This window comes from Pristis pectinata, chromosome 35 (assembly GCF_009764475.1).
Source record: "Pristis pectinata isolate sPriPec2 chromosome 35, sPriPec2.1.pri, whole genome shotgun sequence".
In the NCBI taxonomy this organism is placed as follows: Eukaryota; Metazoa; Chordata; class Chondrichthyes; order Rhinopristiformes; family Pristidae; genus Pristis; species Pristis pectinata.
In genome coordinates, this window is record NC_067439.1 from 96,694 (window position 1) to 113,099 (window position 16,406).

The window sequence follows — 16,406 nt, forward strand, 5'->3', positions numbered from 1 at the left end:
ACTCTCTATGCCTTTAAAACTCCTTCCTCTCACCTTAAACCAATGCATTTTTACTTTCGATAGCCCTACCATACCTCTCGTAATTTTATGTACTCCTATCAGGTCACTCCTCAGACTCCTTTGCTCCAGAAAACAAGCCCAGGCCATCCAATCTCTCCCCATAACTAAAATCCTCCAATCCAGGCAACATCCTGGTGAATCTCCTCTGCACTCTCTCCAGCACTATCGCATCCTATGTATAGTGAGGCAACCAGACCTGCACACAATAGTTCAAGTGCAGTCTAACCATTGTATACTCCAATTGCGGCACACAATACTTCAAGTGGTTAGTTCCCCAGGATGTGGGCATTGGTGGCAAGGCCAGGATTTATTGCCTATCCCTAATTTCCCTGAGAAGACAGGGATAAATTACTGTCTCGAATGGCTGTAGTCCTTTTGTTGTAGAGGAGGGAATTATAGATTTAGACACAGCGATGATGAAGTAACAGTGTTATATTTCCAATTCAGGATGGTGTGTGTGCAGGTGTTCCAATGTGCCTGCTTCTTTTGTGGATGAGGTGGCAGGTTTGGGAGGTGCTACTGGAATAGTCCAGGATGGATAACTAAAGTTCATTTTGTAGATGGCATGCACTGCAGCCATTGTCTGCTGGGAGTGGAGGATGCAAAGATGGACGGGGTGACAATCAAATAGCTACTTGTTCTGGTTGGACATCCAGGCAAGCATAAAGTGCACCATCACAGTCCTGACCTATTCCACACAGATTGTTGCAACAGTCACTGTGTACAACAGGCAGTGTGTGTACAGATATTGGGCAGACACTCCAGCACACACCATGCAGCACATGGCACGTAGAGTATAATGGACAGGGTGAAAATTGTATTCCATGCAATATGTTTGCCACATAATAGTAGAGTGAGTGTTTCATACCAGACAGGGTGAGTACCGTATACAGTGAATGCTGGCCAGAGTGAGTGCTGTGAATCTGGCAAGTTGCTCAGTGCCTATCAGGAAAGGCATACACCACTGACTAGGAAAGGTGTACACTGCATATAGGTATGACGTACATTGCATACTGGATGGGGTGCGCATGAGCACTAGGCAGGATGAACACTACTTTTCAGGTGGACTCTGTACTACATACAAGTTAGATTACAGTTCTGATACAAACTGGAAAGGTTAATTATCTGTAATTGTTGAATTAAGTGTTGACTCCCAAGGGCAGTAACATGCCTAGTTGGGACGTAAGGTGAAGTTCCTTGAACAACTTCTTCAACTCTATTCACTTTCTCCAGATCAAAAGTCTAGCTATAGGAACCTACATAGACCCAAGTTAAGCCTGTCCTTTTGTGGGCTACAACGGTTCTCGTTTCAGTTCTACTTGCGCTCCTTCCCTCAACTCTTTACCCGTTACATCAACAACTGTACTGGTGCTGCTTCCTGCACTTGTACAGAAATCAAAAATTTCACTAATTTTTCTGCCAATTTCTATCCTGCTCTGACCTTCAAATATCTACCTTTGACTCTTAGCTTCCCTTGCTGGGTTTCCCTGTCTCCATTTCAAGGATAGGTTAGTCACAAATATCCATTACAAGCCCACAGACTCCCACAGCTATCTTGACTGTTTCTCCCTTCACCACACTTCCTGTAAGGATTCCATTCTCACAGTTCATCCTTCTCTGTTGTATCTGCCATAATGACAAGACTTTCTACACAATTACAAGTCTTTCTTCTTCTTTAACCATGGCATCTCCTTGACTATAGTTCACATGGCTCTCAATCCCATCTCATTTATTTTCCATTCCTTAATCCTTGCACCCCTCTTCCCCCAGACAAAACAAGAACGTTCCCTGGTGTTCACCTTCCAGCCCATCAGCCTCCACATTTAATAGACCACCCTTTGCAACTTCCACCAATGAGGTTCCACCACCAGACACGTCTTCCCTTCCCCTCCTGTTTCCATGTTCTGCAAACCTCTGCTAACCATAACCTTCCATCTCCATCAACTGCACTCTTTCTCATGGCATTTTCCTATGCAATTGCAGAGACACGCAACACCTGCCCCTTTACCTCATCCCTTCCCACTATTCAGGGACCTAAACAGTCCTACCAGGTGAAGCAGCATTTCATTTAAATGAAGATATCCAGTGCATTGCAGTGTCCTCTGGATCAGAGAAACCAAATTCAGATTGGCTGACAGTTTTGCAAAGCATCTCCATTCAGTCTATAGGATTTCACTTTAATCTTCTTTATTACTTCTATTGTTTGCCTTCGCTAATCTTTTCCTTTCTTAGCACCTGCTGAAACAATTCCACTCTGGTTTTGTTTCTTACCAGTTCACTCTTATACTCTATCTTATCAAATTCTTGGTCTTCCATTGCTGATTTCTAAAATGATCCACAATCAATGCCTTCTGCTATTTCTAAGCCTCTTCCTTTTATTTAATATTACCTTTAATTTCTCCTGTCAGCCACAGGTATTTGCTAACTCACCTGGGCATGCATTGCTGATAACTAATCTGGAGCATTTTGTTATGTCCCAGATGTACTTTTAACTTGTTTCCACATGTCTCTTTATCCTAACCTTGCAATGTTACATAACAAATTGCTTTAACTATCCAAAATCCTTCCATAAAAGCTCCTCTTCCTAGGCCAAGTAGCCAAAGATGCTCTGGTCATTTCTGACATTGTGACACCTATACCAGTGTTGAACCACCTCTCCACGGATATCCATGGAGAGACAAGGTATAATGGACCAGGTTTTCAAACCCCTCGCCACACAACTCACCACCTCCTCTAACCCCCATCCCCCCTCTTCACACCACCAAATGCTTGAACTAGTTTAGGCTGGAAACCTGAACGACTGACCTGTATTGAGTGTAACGATTAACTCTGTGTATGGGCCCTTACCCGAGTCATACTCAGGGCACTGGTAGATTCGGCAGTCTTTGCCCCATCCCTCACCAACGGTGCAGCAGCACTCTTGCCGTGTCACGTTGTGCGCCAGGATATTCTGGCACAGCTGCACATCATTCAGATTGTAGTAACATTCATTCTCCTCCCTTGCAGGCGCTGCTAAAAGAAACAGGATTGGTAAGAAATTGCAGCTCAGCCATCAACTTTATGTATGTTTTCCCAATCACAGACACTGGTCATCTATTTAAACACACACATAGAAATTGCAACACAGAAACAGGCCTTTCAGCCCTGACCAGTACAAGTTGGTCTTCACTCTCCACACAATCAAATTGCCTTGTTTACATTTACCTGTTCCCTTCTCTTAACCATCCAACCCCTTCCAATCTCTGTTATAACCTTGCATTTAATCTTGGATCTCTACATAGACAGATAGATGTGCATCTTAAAAGACCCCTGATACTTGAAGGTTATTGAGCAAACCTTAAGAATATAGATTCATTCCTAGGCTTTTGCTATTATCTCTGGAGCTCTCTCCCCTCTCAGCCTCCCCATTAACAGAACAGTACAGCACAGGAACTGGCCCTTTGGCCCACAATGTTTTACCAAACTAATTAAACTAGTAATTAAATGCCTAACTAAACTAATCCCTAAGGCCTACACAATGACCATATCTTTTGATGCTCTGCACATTCATGTGCCTAAGAGCCTCTTAAATGCCTCTATCGCATTTGCCTCCACACCACCCCTGGCAGTGCATTCAGGCATCCACCACTCTCTGCGTAAAAAGCTTACCTGCACATCTCCTTTGAACTTGGCCTCTCTCACCTTGTGCATGCCCTCTGGTATTAGACACTTCGACCCTGGGAAAAAGATACTGCCTCTCGTAATCTTATAAACCTCTATCAGGTCTCCCCCCAGCCTCTACTGCTCCAGAGAAAACAACCCAAGTTTGTCCAATCTCTCTTTATAGTACATGCCCTCTAATCCAGGCAGCATCCTGGTAAACCTCTTTGGCACCCCTCTCCAAAGCCTCAACATCCTTCCTATAATGGGGTGACCAGCATTGAATGCAATGCTCCAGATGTGGCCTAACTTGAGTTTTATAAAGCTGCAAAATAACTTCCCGACTCCTGAACTCAATGCCTCAACTAATGAAGGCAAGCATGCCGTATGCATTCTTTACCACCCTATCAACCTGTGCAGCCACTTTCAGGGAGCTCTGGACTTGGATCCCTAGATCCCTCTGTACATCAACACTGTACATGTCTTGCCATTAACAGTGTACTGTCCCTGTACATTTGATCTCCTAAAGTGCAACACCTCACATTTGGCTGGATTAAACTCCATTTGCCATTTCTCCGCTCATATCTGCAACTGATCTATATCCTGCTGTATCCTTTGGCAATCTTCTACACTATCCAAATGCCACCACTCTTTGTACCGTCTGCGAACTTACTAACCGACCCATCTACATTTTCATCCAGGTCATTTACATATATCACAAACAGCAGATGTCCCAGTACGGATCCCTGCGGAACAGCGACGAGAGAGCGGAGAGTGCCGGAAATTAACGAGGAGTGAGTTTTTTTTTCTTTCTAGCGTTCGGGATAGCGGCGAGTGACTGCGCAGGCACGTGACGTCACTTGGAAGTGTGCGGGCGATTTAAAAAGAAGACCACCATATCCAGTGGGCAGCGTCGGAGCGGGCAGCGGAGTGAGAGGGAGCAGAGTGGTTTGGGCTTTGGCTCAACGGGCTTCGGCGAGACCGGGTAAGAGGCGAGATTTATAGAGAGGGGTAAGTTATTAGTTTATTTGTTGACCTCAGTGGTATTCAGCAGTATGCATCTGGGGTTGGTCTTATGTTTGGAGTGTCAGATGTGGGGACCCTGGGAGACTACCAGACTCCCCGATAACTACATCTGCGCAAAGTGCACTGAGATGCGGCTCCTCAAGGAATGGATTGAGAGTCTGGAGCAGCAGCTCGATGACCTTCGGCTGATTAGGGAGTTATAAAGAGTTTGTAGACAGTACCTCTGTGGCGGTCCCCCTCAAAAACCGGTATCTTATTTTAGATTCGGTTGGAGAGGATGACCTGATAGAGGAAGACCTCAGCAATCGGGACCTTGGCACCATGCCTGGTACTGTGGTCCAGCGGAGAAAGCGAAATGCAGTGGTTATTGGGGATTCTATAGTAAGGGGTACGGATAGCAGATTCTGTGAAACCGACAGTGAATCTTGGATGGTGTGTTGCCTCCCTGGTGCCAGGGTACGGGATATCACGGACCGGGTCCAGAATATTCTGAGAGGAGAGGGTGAGCAGCCAGAAGTCTTGGTACATGTAGGTACCAATGACATAAGTAGAAAAAGAGAAGACGTCCTGAAGGAGGAATACAAGGCGTTAGGGAGAAGGTTGAGAAGTAGGACCTCAAGGGTGGTAATCTCAGGATTACTACCAGTGCCACGTGCCAATGGTAGAAAGAATAGACAGCTCTGGCAGATGAATGCGTGGCTGAGTGACTGGTGCAGGGGGCAGGGCTTCAGATTTTTGGATTAATTGGGACCTTTTTGGGGGAGGCATGACCTATTCGCTGAAGATGGGTTGCACCTAAACTCCAAAGGGTCCAATATCCTGGCGGGAATGTTTAATTTAGCTGTTGGGGAGGGTTTAAACTAATCTGGTGGGGAGATGGAAACCAGGATGTTAGGATACAAGATGCTAGGGTAAGGGAGGAAGTTTATAGAAACAAGTCCAAGACAGTGTGCAGTGAGGATGGCAGAAAGACAGGCAGGTGAGAAGTCAGGATAATTTGGTGAATAATAGAAGTACAACAAATCAGGATGTTAGGATACAGGATGTTCGGATAGAGGATGAGGTATATAGAAACATGTCTAAGATAGTGTGTAGTGAAGATGGCAAGAAGGATAGACATGTGAAAAGTCAGGATAATCTGCTGAACAATAGAAGTACAACAAAATCAATAGCAGATACTGGACTAAATGTACTATATTTAAATGCGCGTAGCATTAGGAATAAAGTAGATGACCTAGTGGCACAACTACAGGTTAATAAATACGACATTGTGGCAATCACCGAGTCATGGCTTCATGATGGACGTGATTGGGAACTGAATGTCCAGGGGTACACAGTGTATAGGGAGGATAGGCGGATAGGCAGAGGGGGTGGTGTGGCCATGATGGTTAGTAGCGATATAAAATCAATAGAAAGGAAGGACATTGGGTCAGAAGAGGTGGAATCCTTATGGGTGGAGCGAAGAAATAGCAAGGGTAAAAGGACAATAGTAGCAGTTATATATAGGCCCCCAAATAGCAGTCAGGAAGTGGACGATAAATTGCAGTTTGAGATAGAAAAAGCATGCCGGAGTGACAATGTGAAGATAATTATGGGGGATTTTAACATGAAGGTGGACTGGGAAATCCAGCAAGGCAGTAGAAACTCCAGGAGAGTGAGTTTGTGGAATGTCTACGGGACGGTTTTTTGGAGCAACTTGTTGATGAGCCCACCAAGGGATCGGCTGTTTTGGATTGGGTACTGTGTAATGAACCAGAGGTGATTAGGGAACTAAAGGTAAAGGAACCACTGGGACCCAGTGATCACAATATGATTGAGTTCAGTTTCAAGTTTGAGAAGGAGAAGCTGATAACTGGTGTATTGATATATCAGTGGAACAAAGCAAATTACAATGGTGTGAGAGAGGAGTTGGCCCAAATTGATTGGAAGAGTAAGCTAGCTGGACGGACGGCGGAGGAGAAATGGAAGGAATTTCTACAGGAAATAAGGAAAGTGCAGGATAGATATATTCCAAGAAAAAAGAAGGTTTTGAATGGAAAAAAGGCACAAATGTGGATAACGAGAGAGGTGAAGGCTAAAATAAAAGCAAAAGGGACGGCGTACAAAGAAGCAAAAATTAGTGGGAAAACAGAAGACTGGGAAACTTTTAAAAACCTGCAGAGAGAAACTAAGAAGGTCGTTAGGAAAGAAAAGATGAATTATGAAAGGAAGTTGGCGGATAATATTCGAAAGGATACTAAGAGTTTTTTTTAAATATATAAGGAGTAAAAGACGGACACGGGTTGATATAGGACCAATTGATAACGGTGCAGGAGATATTATAATGGACGATAAAGAGATGGCAGAGGAATTGAATGAGTATTTTGCATCGGTCTTCACTGTAGAGGACATCAGCAATGTGCCGGTTAGTCAGGAGTCTCACGAAATGGAACTGAGTTCAGTTAAGATTACTAGAGAGAAGGTGCTAGAAAACTAAATGGGCTAAAGACTGATAAGTCTGCCGGACCGGATGAGGTGCATCCCCGGGTTCTGAAGGAGGTGGCTTTTAGAGATAGCGGAGGCATTGGTGATAATTTTCCAGGAATCGATAGATTCTGACATGGTTCCGGAGGACTGGAGGGTCGCAAATGTAGTTCCGCTGTATAAGAAAGGAGGGAGGCAGCATAAAGGAATTACAGACCTATTAGTCTGACGTCAGTGGTGGGAAAGTTATTGGAATCTATCCTCAAGGATGGGGTTACGGAATACCTAGAGGTGCAAGGCAAGATAGGTCCTAGCCAACATGGTTTTGTGAAGGGAAGATCCTGCCTGTCCAACCTATTGGAGTTTTTTGAAGAAATCACAGGTAGGGTGGATAAGGGAGAGGTGGTAGATGTTGTGTATTTAGACTTTCAAACGGCCTTTGACAAGGTGCCTCATAAGAGACTCATTAATAAGATGAGAGGTCATGGAATTACAGGTAGGATAACAGAATGGGTGGAGCATTGGCTGGCTGGCAGGAAGCAAAGGGTGGAAATAAAAGGATCTTGTTCTGGTTGGCTACCAGTTACTAGTGGTGTTCCGCAGGGGTCGGTGTTGGGGCTGCTCCTTTTTACCTTGTACATTAATGATTTGGATGATGGAGTAAATGGTTTTGTGGCTAAGTTTGCGGATGACACCAAGATAGGTGGAGGAGTAGGGAGTATTGAGGAGACAGGAAGTTTGCAGAGAGACCTAGATAGTTTAGGAGAATGGGCAAGGAAATGGCAGATGAGATTCAATGTTGAGAAATGTGCAGTTGTACACTTTGGAAACAGAAATAAACGGGCAGATTATTATCTAGAAGGAGAGAAAATTCAAAGTACAGAAGTACAAAGGGACTTGGGGGTACTTGAGCAGGATACCTTAAAGGTTAACCACCAGGTCAGATCGGTGGTAAAGAAAGTGAATGCTATGTTGGCATTCATTGTCGAGAGGTATAGTGTATAAAAGTAAGGAAGTGTTGATGAGGCTCTTCATGGCACTAGTGAGGCTTATTTGAATACTGTGCGCAGTTTTGGGCCCCCATATCTTAGGAAGGATGTGCTGATGTTGGAGAGGGTTCAGAGGAGATCTACGAGGATGATTCCTGGAATGAAAGGGCTTACATATGATGAGCATTTGTCGGCTCTTGGACCGTACTCACTGGAGTACAGAAGAATGAGAGGGGATCTCATAGAAACATTTAAAATGCTGAAAGGACTGGCAGAGTAGATGTGGGCTAGGCTGTTTCCCTTGGTGGGTGAGTCCAGGACCAGAGGACACAATCTTAGAATTAGAGGGTACAGTTTCAAAACAGAGATGAGGAGAAATTTCTTCAGCCAGAGGGTGGTTAAATTGTGGAATTCCTTGCCAGGTACAGCAGTGGAGGCCAGATCACTGGGGCGTTCAAGGAAGAGATAGATAGATATCTAAATGGTTGGGGTATCAAGGGATATGGGGATAAGACCGGAAATTGGGATTAGAATTGTTTTTTTTTCCACCCCCCCCCCCCCCCCCCCCCCATTTCTCATTTTCTCCCTTTTCCTTGGAGCAGACAATGGGCCGAATGGCCTGCTTCTGCTCCCTTGTCTTGTGATCTTGTGATCACTAGTCATGGACTTGCAGCCAGAATAAGTCCAATCCACCACTACCCTCTGTCTTATAGGGGCAAGCCAATTCTGAATCAGAATGGCCAAGTCACCGTGGGGTTAGAGTTAGGGTCCTATGCATCTTAATCTTCTGGATGATCTTCCCATGAGTGACCTTTTCAAACGCCTTACTAAAGTCCATGTAGACAACATCCACATTTACCTTCGTCAATCACTTTTATCACCTCCACAAAAAACTCAATCAAGTTAGTAAGACAGGACTTGCCCTGCACAAAGCCATGCTGACTGTCCCTAATTAGGCCATGGTTTTCCAAATGCTCATAAATCCAATCCCTAAGATTCCTCTCGTAACCTCCCTACCACTGACATGAGACTCACTGGTCCACAGATTCCAGGATTATCCCTATTTCCCTTCTTAAATAATGGAACAACATTAGCCACTTGCCAGTCGTCTGGGACCTCGCCTGTGGCTAGAGAGGACGCGAAGATATTGGTTAAGGCCCCAGCAATCTCATTTCTAGCCTCTCTCAATAACCTGGGGTATATGCCATCAAGCCCTGGGGACATCCACCTTAATGTTCTTTAAGAGACCCAACACTACCTCCTTCTTTATCTCAGAATGCCCAAACATATTAGCAAGCTCCACACTGATCTCACTATCCTCCTTCTTGGTAAATTCTGACACAAAGTACTCATTTAGGACCTCCCCCACGTCCTCTGCCTCCAAGCACAATTCCTCCTTTATCCTTGAGGGGACCTACCCTCTCCCTAGTTATCATAGAACATTACAGCACAATACAGGCCCTTTGGCCCATAATGTTGTGCCGACATTTTATCCCGCTCTCAGATCTATCTAACCCTTCCCTACCACGTAGCCCTCCATCTTTCTATCATTCATGTGGCTAGTTGAGAGTCTCTTAAATGTCCCTACTGTATCTGCCTTCACCATCTCTGCCAGCAGTGCGTTCCACACACCCACCACTCTCTGTGTAAAAAAAACTTAGCTCTGACATCCCCCTATACCTTCCTCCAATCACCTTAAAATTACGTCCCCTCAGGTGAGCCATTTCGCCCTGGGAAAATGTCTCTGACTGTCCACTCAATCTATGCCTCTTATCATCTTGTACACCTCTATCAAGTCACCTCTCATCCTCCTTCTCCCCAAAGAGAAAAGCCCTAGCTCACTCAACCTATCCTCGTAAGACATGTTCTCTAATCCAGACAGCATCCTGGTAAATCTCCTCTGCACCTTCTCTAAAGCTTCCACATCCTTCCTATAATGAGGCAACCAGAACTGAACACAATACTCCAAATGTGGTCTAACCAGAGTTTTATCAAGCTACAACATTATCTCGCGGCTCTTGAACTCAATACCCTGACTAATGAAGGCCAACACTCCATACGCCTTCTTAACAACTCTTATCAACCTGTGTGGCAACCTTGAGGTTGCCCTCAAGAGTTAAGCTTAACCTCAAGAGTTATCCTCTTGTTCTTGATGTATGTATAGAATGCCTTGGGATTCTCTTTAATCCTACTTGCCAAGGATTTTTCATGGCCCCTCCTGGCTCTCCTAATTCCCTTCTTGAGTTATTTTCTAGCTTCTTTATAATTCTCAAGGGCCCTGTTTGATGTTAGCTTCCTAAACCTTACATACACTTCCTTTTACTTCTTGACAAAATTTGCCACCTCTCTCAACATCCAAGATTTTATCTATCCTTGCTATCCTTGTCCTTCCTTCTTACTGGAACATACCTATCCTGTACTATGTGTTGTTGGTCTTTAAACACCCTCCACATGTCAGATGTGGACTTGCCCAAAAAGAGCTGGTCCCAGTTAGCTCTCCCTAGTGTCTGACTAATAGTCTTATAATTTTCCCTCCTCCAATTTAATACTCTCCCGCAAGGTCCATAATTATCCTTATCTATAGCTATCTTAAAACTTAAGGAGTTTTGACCACTGTTCCCTAACTGTTCTCCTACTGAAAGGTCAGTCACCTGGCCAGGCTCATTTCCCAACACCGGGTCCAGTATGGCCCCTCCTCTCATTGGACTATCTACATACTCACTTAAGAAACCCTCTGCCCTGTCTAAACCTTCTGCACTAAGGGGGTTCCACTCTATATTGAGAAAGTTGAAGTCACCCACGACAACAACCCTGTTGTTTTTACACCTTTCCCTAATCTCCCTAATATTTGCTGCACTTGATCTGTGCTTTGATATTACAAAAGAACTTTCTCTCTAATTTTTCCAATGCCTCTATAAATATCACAGGAAATGCCTCAGTGTACAGTGACCTAGAACAAGAGAGCCGGCTGAAATCCACAAACTGATGGCCGCTTTATTGTAACAATGTTCTCTATCATTTGTGCAGACATTTGAGTAAATCTGACTGCACCTATCACCAATGTGTGTCTGTGAACCGGAGTACAGACTCCTGCGGGGACAAATGTTATGCAGGTCTTTAGAAGACAGAGTGGAGAGTACCGTGCACAGCTGGACTATTGCATCGTCCTGTTATGGGGTCGAATTCTTCCTTTTCGTCCAGGCAGATACATAAGAATGAACCAGGTACATTCTCGCAAGCCGCAGAGTCACACACACCCTGCATGGTCTCACACTCATTCACATCTGCAAAGAGAGAAAATTTTCTTGGTAAAGTGTCGATTGAAATCAGAGCAGCAAACATGACTGCCAAAACTAACTCATTTCCGTGACGTTTTTATGAAGAACTGTTCCAACTCACCTCAGTCAACAATCCTTGGACTGCGTCAATGGTTATTGCAGAAAATAAAAGCTCTCTGGGTTGGAGGTAACATTGACATGGATAGAAGATTGGCTGGCTCACGGGAAACATAGACATAAATGGCTCATTTTCTGGTTGGCAAGAAGCAGTGAGTGGGGTGTGCCACAGGGATTGGTGCTGGGTCCTCAACTTTTTACAATTAAGTGACTTGGAGGAAGGCACTGAAGGAAAAGTTCTAAATTTTCCATGACACAAAGATAGTCGGAGAGTAAGTTGTGAAGAGGATATACAAAGGTTGCAAATAGATGTTGAAAAGTTAAGCAAATGGCCAAAGATCTGGCTAATGGAGTATAATGTGGGAAAATGTGAAAATGCCCATTTTGGTGGGAAAAATAAAAACAGAATATATTATTTAAATGGTGAGAGATGCAGAGCTCTGAGATGCAGAGGGAACTGGGGGTCTTAGTGCATGATGCACCAAATATTAATAGGCAGGTAAAATGGGGAATTAGGAAAACTAACAGAACGTTATGGTTTATTGCTGGGGGAATTGAATACAAAAGTTGTGAGGTTTTCCTTCAGTTATAAAGGTAACTGGCAAGATCATATGTGGAGTATTGTGTCCAGTATTAGTCTCCTTACTTGGAAGGATGTTTAGTGTATAGGAAGCAGTTCAAAAAATATTTTTATGACCGAGCTTGAGAGACTGTGGATAAGCAAAGGAGTGAAAGATGAGGTGGGAATGCAGTTACTATCAGATCCCCCATGATCTTATTAAATGGTAGAGTGGGCTCAAAGGTCTGAGTAGCCTTCTTCTGCTCTCAGTTCTTATGTTTGTATGTTAAACCCATGACCCAACCCAGGAGCTTCAATGGAACATATGTATATTATCAACAGGAGACACCAGTCAGTGGCTTAGCCACAGCAGCTTGCTGACCAACCCTGGTTCCTTCATCATCATAACTGAAAATCAGCACAGATTAATTAAAAGGTAAATCATGCAACAAATTGGTTGATGCTACTATGGGACTAGCTTAGATGGGAATCTTGGTTGGCAAGGACCAGTTGGGCTGGAGGTCCTGTTTCCGTGCTGTATGACTACGACTCTACTGTGTGTCCCAGCGAAAGCTGAACCCTAAGGGATTCAGAGCCAGGAAATGGAAGCAGAGCACTGAGCAATGGTTGTCAGGAAGGAGGGGAAGAGTGGAGCCACTGGGATTGGGATTGGTATCACTGGTCCTTTTGATAAACACTAATATTGTGGACTTGGGTAGAAGCATCATTTCCGTGGAACTCAAGAACGTCATGCAGTGAGAAGGCCAGTGAAGGCTTCAGGAGGCAGAGGTGGGTGAAATGGACAGGCAGGGAGGTGGAATTTAGCAACGATACGCTGGAGATACATTTTCTAGGTATGGTTGGAATGACATTAATGTATCAGAGACACAAGAGACCGCAGATGCCAGAATCTGGAGCGATTAATATAATTTTATGAGGTGCAGGAACAGAGAGAAAAGGTGGAAGGTAGGGAACTAAATCTTTGAAGGTGCCAGTGCATATTGCAAGACTGCAATGAGACAGACAGGATCATGGGTTTTGATGCATGCGTACAGAGTGCCAAAGCAAGGAAATAACATGAAATCTTTATAAATCACTGGGTTGGGCTCTAGATGAAGGATTTTGTCCCTCTCTGAAACCCAGACATTTGGAAGATGCCATGGCTTTGGGGATGTACTGAAACAGTCTTATTGGTGAGGGACCAATCCAGAAGGAGCAGAGATTTTGGGAGATTTGAAAGAGATGCTGCAAATCATGAAGCGAGTAACTAACTTAGGAAGCAAAGTGGAGATGAAGACACATCTCCTTCCACGATGGTTCATGTGATCTGAAATTCACTGTTTGAAAGAAAGCAGATTCAAAAGGAAATATCAAAAAGTATTGGATAAATATTGGAAGGACAAAGATATATAGGGTTGTGAGAAAATAAAAAGGCAGGACTACCTTCCAAATGGCAGGTTACAAAGTTGTTGCAAAGAGCCAGCAAAGACATGGAGGCTGAACAGCCTCATTCTCTGCTGTCCAATTCTATGATTCAATGTGTGGTGCTAGTGGTTCCAATTTATGATCAACTTTATTAGGGTTGGTGTTTCCCATCACATCACAACACCAGCACCACAGGAGGTCACCCAATGTTTCACCGTTGGTCACCGCTTGCCACTCATGAACGATCCTGAACACTGTCAGTCCCTGCCAATTACTTTCAGTCACTCTCACCATGGGGCTTACCCACACACCGTGAGCCATCTGATGCCATCTGGTAACCGCGGTCACAGTGACACTGGAACGATGCTGCCACATTCTGACAGTAGGCATTCGGTCCACAGATTGTGGTATTGCTGCACTCGTCTATATCTGTGGAGCAGACAGTGGAAAGCAAGAAATCCAGTGTTAGCACAGACCCAACTTCTCACAGTGGTACATTTTATCACCATCACAGTCAGACCTCTGCTTGTCACTGAACCACACTTACTCTGTTGCTCACTGTTACATTCTCACTTTCAATTACTATAGCTGTAACACTCACGGACATACTCTCTCCATTGCACTGTCACCGTGACAGTCTCACACACTTAGCATGACAAACTCACACTCTCATCATGACAGACACCCTGCACTGGGCTGATTGTCATTGGACTTTCTTTGGCCAGTTCACCAGCCACTGACTGCAACCAATGACAAGTGATCTTAATGAGTTCCTCCAACTTGAGCTAAAGCTTGAAGGTGATTCCTAAAGTATGGAAATGCCTTGAATCATGCTGCAATTTAAACTGATGCAGTGAGGCTCCACAAACCAGCAAGGGAGGTTGGGAAGAGATTTCAGTAAAATAAAGACATTGTCTGCTTGTTAACATCCTTATGTTCTAATGCTCTGTCCTGTCAGTCTGTTAAGCTCTCTGAAAAAGTGTTCCTACTTTAACAAACTGGGCAAAGACACAAACGGAACATCCCCATCACTGAGGTTTGTAAATTGTTTAACAGGCAGAGCTCTGTGTCCAGGAGAGGGAGCTGTGAGATGAGGGACAACTCACCGATACAGTCCTGGGCAGGGCTCAGCAGGAATCCCACACCACACTCTGTGATGCACTGGAAGGAGCCGGGGCTGTTCTCACATCGTTTGGAGCCACAGATAGTTGGGTATTCCACACACTCATCCAGATCTGTTTAACAGAAACAGGACACCCACTGAGAATCAAACAAAAAACAGATCGCTGGAAGAACTCAGCGGATCAAGCAGCATCTACAGAGGCAAAAGCTGTATGTCGATGTTTCAGGTCAAGATACTGCATCTAACAATCAGGTCTGGCTTGAATCTGACCATCAAACAACTGTTCATATTAATAATACTCTAATCCCATTTTATTCCTATCAACCCCTATCATCGCCAGATTCTTTCACTCACCTACACACTAGGGGCAATTTACAGGGGCCGGTTAACCTACAAAGACAGTCAGCGCCTCCTTCCCAGGGCACCAATGCTCAAGACAAGAGGGCATGGCTTTAAGGTTATGGGTGGGAGGTTCAGGGGAGATGTCGGGGGAGGTTTTTCACCCAGAGAGTGGTTGGTGCATGGAATGCACTGCCTGGGGTGATGGTGGAGGCAGATACATTGGACAGGTTCAAGAGCTTGTTGGATAGGCTTATGGAGGAATGTGAGATGGAGGGATATGCGGGAGGAAGGGGTTAGGTAGTGTGAGGGTGGTTTGATGGACGGCACAACATGGTGGGCCGAAGGGCCTGTTTTGTGCTGTATGGTTCTATGGTATGGTTGTCATTGGGGTGTAGAAGGAAACTGGAGCATCTGGGGGAAATCCGTGTGATCACAGGAAGAACATGTCCACACAGACAGCACCCAAGGTCAGCAATGAACTCGGGTCACTGGAGCTGTGATCAGTTTCAGAATAGCAATTAACAACAGCAGAGAAAGTGCTGATCATCTTACTCAAACACTGAATCCAGGCTCACAGGAACCAACAGTGTCCTCTGTCATGGTGCCCAGTCATTATAGTGCACACTCATTGACATCTGTGAGCCACAGAGAGGGACGGAGACGGTGTTAGGGAGGGAGGGAGGGAGGGAGAGGAAGAGGGAGAGGGAGGGAGTGAGAGAGAGAGAATGAGAGGGGAGAGAGAGAGGCAGAAGAAAGAGTGGGGTGAGAGATGGAGGGACAGAAAAGGAAAGTGACAGGAAGGACCAGATAAGGAGGAAAAGGGAGACTTTGAGAGGGGGAGAGAGTTGGAGGAATAGCAGGGTGAGAGATGGGGAGGGAGAGAGAGAGACGAAAGATATAGGGGGAGAGAGTGCAGGAGGGAAAGAGAGAGGAGGAAGACTGAGAAAGAGAGAGGTGGAAAGTGTCAGGGATTCACAGCATCTCACAACACCAGCACCACAGGACATCACCCAGTGTTTCACCGTTGGTCACCGCTTGCCACTGATGAATGATCCCTGCCAGTTACTCTCAGTCACTCTCACCATGGGGCTTACCCACACACCGTGAGCCATCTGATGCCATCTGGTAACCGCGGTCACAGTGACACTGGAATGATGCTGCCACATTCTGACAGTAGGCATTCGGTCCACAGATCGTGGCATTGCTGCACTCGTCTATATCTGTGGAGCAGACAGTGGAAGGCAAAAAATCCAGTGTTAGTGAAGACCCACCTTCTCACAGTGGCAATTTTATCACCATCACAGTCAGACCTCTGCTTGTCATTGAACTACACTTTCTCTGTCACTCACTGTTACATTCTCACTTTCAATTACTGTAGCTGTAAC

At 45.0% G+C, this 16,406-nt stretch overlaps 1 protein-coding gene across 1 annotated transcript in view; it reads right to left on the reverse strand.

Annotated features, from left to right (window-relative positions):
- The window catches only part of LOC127586424 (latent-transforming growth factor beta-binding protein 1-like), a 146,170-nt gene that overhangs the window by 12,937 nt on the left and 116,827 nt on the right, over positions 1-16,406 (reverse strand). The window contains 5 exon segments of the mRNA XM_052044381.1: positions 2,908-3,072; positions 11,318-11,461; positions 13,860-13,985; positions 14,663-14,791; positions 16,116-16,241. Of these exon segments, the coding sequence (XP_051900341.1) occupies positions 2,908-3,072; positions 11,318-11,461; positions 13,860-13,985; positions 14,663-14,791; positions 16,116-16,241 (690 nt within the window).